We start from the raw sequence: 7838 nt of genomic DNA, 5'->3' as shown, positions 1-7838 counted from the left end.
CAGTCGTCCACAGATTGGGCACCATTTGTTGTCTGGGTTTCTGTCCTGCCTGGTTCCTGCAGTCGTTAGGTCCCAAAGAAATCAGAGATCTACATTAGTTATAAACTGATTGGCATGGCAACAGCCGGTACCTCTGCCATGAGGCTGGAGCCTCAGGAAGCTAAGGATGGGCTTGATCCAGCCATCAAAGCCACTGCTTTAATCCTACCCATATTGCTTAGCAAATTATAGACTCATGTGGTCAGAAAAAGAGAGAGAGATACAGTAAAGAGAGATTCAAAGATGAAGAAAACCTCTAAATGTTTTATAGTGTGTTAAAAATATATGCAGGCTTGGGAGAGAAAATAAAAAGGTTAAAGTCCTTAAAATAAAAAAGGAAGAGAATAGATGCTGCCTGAGATGATCAAGCCTCACAGGATACTCCAGTCAGGACTTGATCATAATTCTAAATTTTCTTTAGGTCCCCATAAGATTATCAGTGCCCCCAACCAGCGGGAAGTAGCCTGGAAAACTACGCCACAGTCACAAAAAATGGACTATGGATATTTTTCTTTGTTTAGAATGTTGGTTACAAGTTATTATGGATAATGGTCAGGAGAAAAGCTAAACAAAGTATATTAGATTCAAAGTTTTTATTAAAAAAAAAGGGGGAAGTGGTGTGGGATAATTGTCTGTATTCTGTCAATTATATTTTAAATAAACACTGATTGGTCAGTAGCTAGGCAGGAAGTATAAGCGGGACAAGCAGACAGGAAGTAGAGATGGGTCAATGAGAACAGGAGAATTCTGGGAAAAAGGAAGCCCATTCTTTGGCAGTCCTTGCCCAGCCACAGAAGAAGCAAGATATGAATGCCTCGCCAAAAAAAGGTACTGAGCCATGTGGCTAACACATAAGAATAATGGGCTAATATAAGTTATAAGAATTAATAAGAAGCCTGAGCTAATGTGCCAGTTTATAACTAATGTAGACCTCTGTGTGATTTCTTTGGGACTTAACAACTGCGGGAAACAGGCAGGACAGAAAACTCAGTCAACGGGTGGTGCTGTCTATGTGCTGAATTTTACAGCCTGAATGGCACTTCCATCATGGACTCAGCTATGCTAAGGTCTCAGGGTCTGAGTTTTGGGACCCTGTTACAGCTCAGCAGTTAAGAGCACTTAGTGGCTGCTTTTGGAGAGGACCCTGATTTAATTCCCAGCTGCCACATGGTGGCTCAGAACTATCTGTAACTGTTCCAGGGGATCCCTCCCACAGACACACACACAGGCAAAACATCAATGCACATAAAATTAAAAATTTAAAAAATTTTTAAATTTAAAAAAATAATACAGGACTATTTGTTGCACAATTAATAAAAAACCAGAGATAGAAATTGGAGGTCAACCTGAAGGCTCTTATCTCTACCTCAGTCCAAAATGGCAATCCTACCTCTAGAAAACTCAGAATGAGACTGTGTGTGAGAGCTGTCTCCTCTCGTCTTATCTTCCTCTCTAGGGCTGGGATTAAAGGTGTGCACCACTACTGCTCGGTTTCTATGACAAACTAGTGTGGCTACTGGTGTGAGCTGCCATGTGGGTGCTGGGAATTGAACCCAGGTCCTCTGGAAGAGCAATTAGTGCTCTTAACCGCTGAGCCATCTCTCCAGCCCCCCTAGTGTGGCTACTGGGATTAGTGTGTCACCACTGCCTGGTGTGGCTGTTTTACTTTGAACTTCAAATTCAAATATTTCAAAATACAAATAAAATATCACAATTATTTGCAAACATTTTAGGTATTTCTACTTGAAAGTAATCCTTGAAATGTATGAAAATGCTTTTAGGAAACCCACAAACTTCTAAAACGACAAATATTCAGCAAATGTTTGATACAAATATCAAGATTTCTTTTCTCACTTTCTGTTACAAGAGGGGACCCTAAAATTAAGGCTAACTCTTCTCTCTTTGACTTTCTCTTTGGTTATTCCCGACAGCTTGTAAGCAATATTGTTTGAGATTTTTTTCTTTATATGATGGCTGGTTTTATATCAACTCAACATATGCTAGAGTCAGGGGAGAGGAATAAGCCTCAAGTGGAAAAATGCCTCTCTAATATAGGACTGTAGGCAAGCCTAGTGGGCATGTTCAAATTAGTGACTGATGTGGGAAGGCCCAGCCCATTGTGAGTAGTGCCACCCCTGGGCTGGTCTTAGGTGCTTTAAGAAAGCCAATTTAGCAAGCCATGGAGAGCAAGCTAGTGAGCAGCGCTCTTCGATGGTCTCTGCATCAGCCCCTGCTCCCAAGTTACCATCCTATTCCTCTGTGATATGGAAGTGCTAACTAAATAAACCCTTTCTTCCCCAAGTAGCTTTTGGTCATGACCTTTCTTCACAGCAACAGAAACTGTAACTAAGACATTGCAACATTACATATTTTCTCATTACTCCTCACTTCTTGAGAGATTTCTTGCATTAACTGCTATATCCCTAATGCCAGAGAGCAGGAATCAACAAACTTTTGTTAAGCGATTGAATAAAATGAAAGTATATAACTTTCATCATAACCTCAGAAAGTTAAATGACTGGGGCTGGAGAGATGGCTCAGTGGTTAAGAGCTTTGTCTCTGTGAGTTCAAGGCCAGCCTGGTCTACAGGGTGAATTCCAGGACGGGCTCCAAAGCTCACAGAGAAACTTCATCTCAACAAACAAAAATAAACAAGAAATGTACTGAGGACCTTCGTAAGAGAAGTCATAAAGCTCCTTTCTCCTTTCGATCAAGTAAACAAACACTGAGGTGGCATTATCACATAATTTGAAGCGGACGTCATTTGGACAGTGACTCTGTGTCCTGAGCTTGAGCTTCCTGACCTCTAAAAGTGTAGGAAATAAATTTTTGTTGTTCACAAATTCCTCAAATTATATTTTGTTATAGCAAGCCAAGGAGACTAAATTATAAACACAATGTTTATATAACACTCAATAACATATAATGCAAAACCTCCAAGACCAAATTATTAACATAAGAATTTAATATTTATTATGATGTTTATACATACAGTAATGCCAAAATGATGCTAAGTAAGTTATGTAGATTTTTTTGAATACTGTAAAAATACACGAGAGTGGGAATGATACCATGAGTTTATTATTGATACTTGAAAATAATCATCTACCTTTTGAACACATTTGAATTGATGATTTCTACATGAACAAAAATGTTTTAATACAGAAACCACTTTTCCAATAATGCAATAAATGCTATCTAATAGCTTGATTTTATTGCACCTATTGGGTTTAGGTTCATTTGATCAGATGTCATGCAGAAAAATAAGCTGAGTATAACTTCATGAACGTAGGCAGGGTGTTATTTTGTGCTACAAAAATTCAATGTGTCGTGACATTCACATCTAAATTATCAGGAAATTTTATTCAACTATTACATAAAATCACTAATTAGTCAGACATGCAAGCTAAATGTTTTTAAATACAGTAATTTAGCTGTTGATATATTACTCTGAGCTGATAATAACAATCACTTCCTTGACCACTTAAATAGGTGATCATCATATAATTTTTTGAAACATTAAACAACGTATCTTAAATATAGATGTATATTTATTTATGTTACATTCACATAACTGGCACATCATCAAAATTTTACCATTTTAAGTATGGAAAAAACGAGGGGAGAATTGGGGCTAAGGTACCCTGTAAACCAGTTTCTATATTAAAAACATCTTTCCTTTATTTCTCAAATTCACTGTGCCAAAACACTAAGTAGCTGAGTTGCCCTGTAAACATTCCTTTTATTTGCACTGTTTCCTGAGGTAATCTGGAAACTGTTGTTATTACAGTAGCCTCACAATTTAAAATTCCTACAAATGTGCTATGGAAACATCAAAATAAAAACACAAATTCAAGTGACCTTGAGTAACCTTTCTCTATTACAAAAGCTTGATAAGAAATTTCTAGGTATCAAAATCAAACCACTCACTTCCATTTTTAGATGGCAAGAAAAACAATCGAATTTAGATCGTAAAAAAATACACTTTAGCATATCCTCAATTAGCACTGGGTTAACAATCAAACTATTTTATTTGCCTGTCACTGCTAGAATAATGTATAAAATCATACAGATTTAGGTTCTCCCATTTTAAAGGGTGATAAAATACTGTTATATGCTAGGGATGAGTATCTGTCTAGATCTCTCTCCCCCTCCCTCTCGCCTCCCTCCCTTCCTCTCTCTCCCCCCCCTTCTCTTCAAGACAAGGTTTCTCTTATCCTGAAACTCACTCTGTAGACCATGTTGACCTTGAACTCAGAGACTGACCTGTCTCTGCCTCCCATTAAAGGCCAGAATTAAAGGCACTTCACCACTGCTAGTTTTTAAAATTTTTCTCTCATCTATTATATCACCACCACAGTATATCTCTCCCCTCCTTGCAGTATATTTCTTAGTAGCGTCTTTTCTAGGAAAAAAAAAGTAACTATTTACATGGGATGGGGGAAAACAATTGCTATGACCAAGATGCCAACTTGAACAAATAAAGTGTTTTTCTAACTCCTTGTTCTGGTGTCGGTCTACTCCATGTCAATGGATTTTTATGAAACAAAAAATATTGAAAAGCTCTCTTTAGAGGACACAACTGAGCTCTGCAGATAAAATATATTTGTCCATCTCTAATATGAAAAGTCAATAGAATTACCATTAGAATTTCCTCCACAACTTAAAAATAGAATTTATTTATACAATGGTATTTTTAAAATTCATGCATTAGACAAATCAGTTCCACCCACCCACACATCAAGACTGGGGACTTTATAATGCTGCACCCGTCAGAAAGGCTCAATCCTGGTGAAAGGTCTCTCCTGACATTTGTCCATGGCATTACCCGCTGGCACCGATGCTTAGGATATCAAACTGTTCCCTTACACTTTGGTTCAATACCATGTGTCAGTAAACCCCTCAGTGATTATTAAATTTTGGGTAGTAATATTTCTCATGCTAAGTTTTCACAGTTTAATCATTTGAGTTCTAGAAGGGGAACTATCCTGTGTTATTCCTTAATCATTTAAAGGAAACAGAAGTAGCAACTCTGTGCCCCATTAAAGTAAAAGCCAAGGCCACCTGAATCTTTGTGTTCCCAGGGATTGAACCAGCAGCGCCTTGCACAGGCCAGGTGAGTGCTCAGTCACAGAACTACATCCCAGCTATCCACCTGCACTTCAAATGATGCTGATGAAGGCAACACCCTGTTTAATATTTACTGAAGTATAGAAGTAGAAAATGTATTATATTTATAAATATAATTTGTTAATTTATAATCAAAGATAATTCCTTAAAGTATCCTATGTCCTACATGGATTATCAACTTCTATTTACCAGTTCTATGTGCTACAGTTACCTATAATTTCATTTTGGCCTTAGCCAGTCACTTACAAATTATCTTTAACAGACCACAAATGATTATGAAATGCTTTAATATTTTCAAATTTTCTAAGCAATAAGCTAATCAATACATTACTTGTAAACTCACACTACCAAAATTCCAGTGGCTCCTTTTTATATGAGCGAATCTGATGAACTATGAAAAAGTGATCATGTTGCATTAGGCACTGATTCCGACTGTTGTAGCAACATTTCCTGTACAGTAACAAACAGACACCGCTGCAAAGCCCTGAGATGATTCCAGTGGAGTGGGTACAAGGATGAACAGTTTTCCTGTCAGTTATAGACTGACTTCAATATTTTACTCGAAAACAACAAGCACATAAAAATGTGAAATGTGATTCAAAATGGGCAAGATTTTAAAAGGCTAACACAGAAAGTGAACTGTAATACCAGATGCAGTACATGCATGCAGGAAGGCTGTGTTACATTTAGGAAACAGCACATCAAAGGATGAGTCCGTTTACCACCCTCTCTGAATGTCTAATGGCGAGTCACAGCATAAAGGGGACCTTTCTACTACTATCAAAAAAAGATTTGTTTTTTGAGAAAGGGATCTCCAAGGACATGAAAATTAACATGAAATATATTTTAACATTTAAGAATATAGATTTGAAAACATTAACTGATTTCTTTTGTCTAATTTTTTTGAGACAGGGTTTCTCTGTGTGGTACTGCCTATTCTGGACGTCACTCTGTAGACCAGACTGGCCTCATACTCACGGAGATCAGCCTGTCTCTACTGGGATCAAAGGCGTGTGCCACCACCGCCTGCTACATTAATTTGTTTTCAAAGGATTCATCACGTGATGAGTAAGTTCAATAACACTGGAAGGATGCACTATTCCTAAGACCACAAAGGCACATTACATATATGGTTACCATTGCAGCACTAAAATAAAAATGAGATAAATAACAGTTGACAGATGATTATAATATTCTTTCATAAAAAAGAAGATAAGCTTGTGCACTGAGTGCTCTTGACTCTGGAACCACCTGCACATAAGTGTCGCTGACATGGACCCAATGGCCTCCCAATTCACTATCAGGTTCTTTCAAACCTAGCAGAACAAAAAGAACAGTTTTACAATTAGTGTGTTTACATCCTCTAAATTGTAAGCAGCAACACATACATCATAAAATATATTTATTTCTAACATCTTGTTTTAAGAGTTTTTTTCTTAGATTAAGTATTATCCAAAATGAACTAATGGTTCCAAGGCACCAATGTGTCTAATAAATTATACTAATAATTACATCCAGTTAACAAAATTATAATTATTTATTTATTTATTTTTTTTTTTGCTTTTTCAAGACAGGGTTTCTCTGTGGTTTTGGAGCCTGTCCTGGAACTAGCTCTTGTAGACCAGGCTGGTCTCGAACTCACAGAGATCTGCCTGCCTCTGCCTCCCAAGTGCTGGGATTAAAGGCGTGAGCCACCACCACCCGGCTTAATTTAAATATTTAGTAAAATACTTCTAATACTTAATTTCCCAGAGAAAAGATTCACTTTCACCAACAAGGAAGAAGGAGGAGCTTGAGAGACGACATAGTAAGGAAAGGTGCTTGCTGTACCACCCTTGCCACCAATTTGATCCCTGGAACCCACACAAAGCTGGAAGGAAAAACTGAGTTATACAAAACTATTCTTTGGCCTCCAAACATATGCACATGTACATACAGTAAACACACACACACATAAATAATAAATACATTTAAAAAACTAATAAAGGGTATGGTGTGCATGCCTTTAATCCCAGCATGAGGGAGACAGAAGGAGGTGGATCTCTGTGAGGTCAGCCTGACCTATTACAGTGAGTTCTAGGTCAGACTGTGTAGTGAGACCCTATGTCAAAACAAAAACAACAACCAACCGACCAACAGCAAAAACTAATAACAGGGAAGTGAGAGAGATGGCTCAGCATGCACTGGTCATGTACTGCTCTTACAGGGGATCGGAGTTTGGTTCTCAGCACCCATGCTGGGCAAATCACAACCACCTCTATAACTCTTCCCCAGGGCACACCTCTTCTGAACTGCATAAGCAACTGCATTCACAGCTGCACATGCACACACATCTGCATACTCACACACAAATACCCATAAAAATACAGGGAATGGGGAAGCAAATCTAATGGCCTTTGAGCACAGCTAGCAAATTTCTACACCCCACTCTTTTGAGGACCTCGTACAGCTTCAGAAGACTAGGTAGTGCTGCTGATGGAGTGGCCCAGTGGTCAGAAGCACCATCCACACAAGCTACTGATCTGAATTTGATCCCAAAGCCAGAACAAAAAAAGCCAGAGAACAGTGTTGCATATCAGTCATCCCAACAGCCCTATGGGGAGATGGGAGGCAGAAACGAGGGTCACCCAGAAGTCCCCAGGCCTGACACACACACACAGACACACACA

The 7838-nt window shown here is 38.3% G+C and overlaps 1 protein-coding gene across 1 annotated transcript in view; it reads right to left on the bottom strand.

The window, feature by feature from the left end:
- Positions 1-6142: 6142 nt before the first annotated feature.
- The window catches only part of LOC101988935 (ubiquitin carboxyl-terminal hydrolase 45), a 25415-nt gene continuing 23719 nt past the window's right edge, over positions 6143-7838 (bottom strand). Inside the window, exon 9 of the mRNA XM_026786819.1 lies at positions 6143-6485. Within this exon, the coding sequence (XP_026642620.1) occupies positions 6355-6485 (131 nt within the window). The 3' untranslated portion in view covers positions 6143-6354. The remainder of the gene's footprint in view (positions 6486-7838) is intronic.

Source organism: Microtus ochrogaster, linkage group LG5 (genome assembly GCF_000317375.1).
Source record: "Microtus ochrogaster isolate Prairie Vole_2 linkage group LG5, MicOch1.0, whole genome shotgun sequence".
Taxonomy (NCBI): Eukaryota; Metazoa; Chordata; class Mammalia; order Rodentia; family Cricetidae; genus Microtus; species Microtus ochrogaster.
Note: the sequence above shows the minus strand (reverse complement) of the source record. Positions and strands in the feature narration are given on the sequence as shown.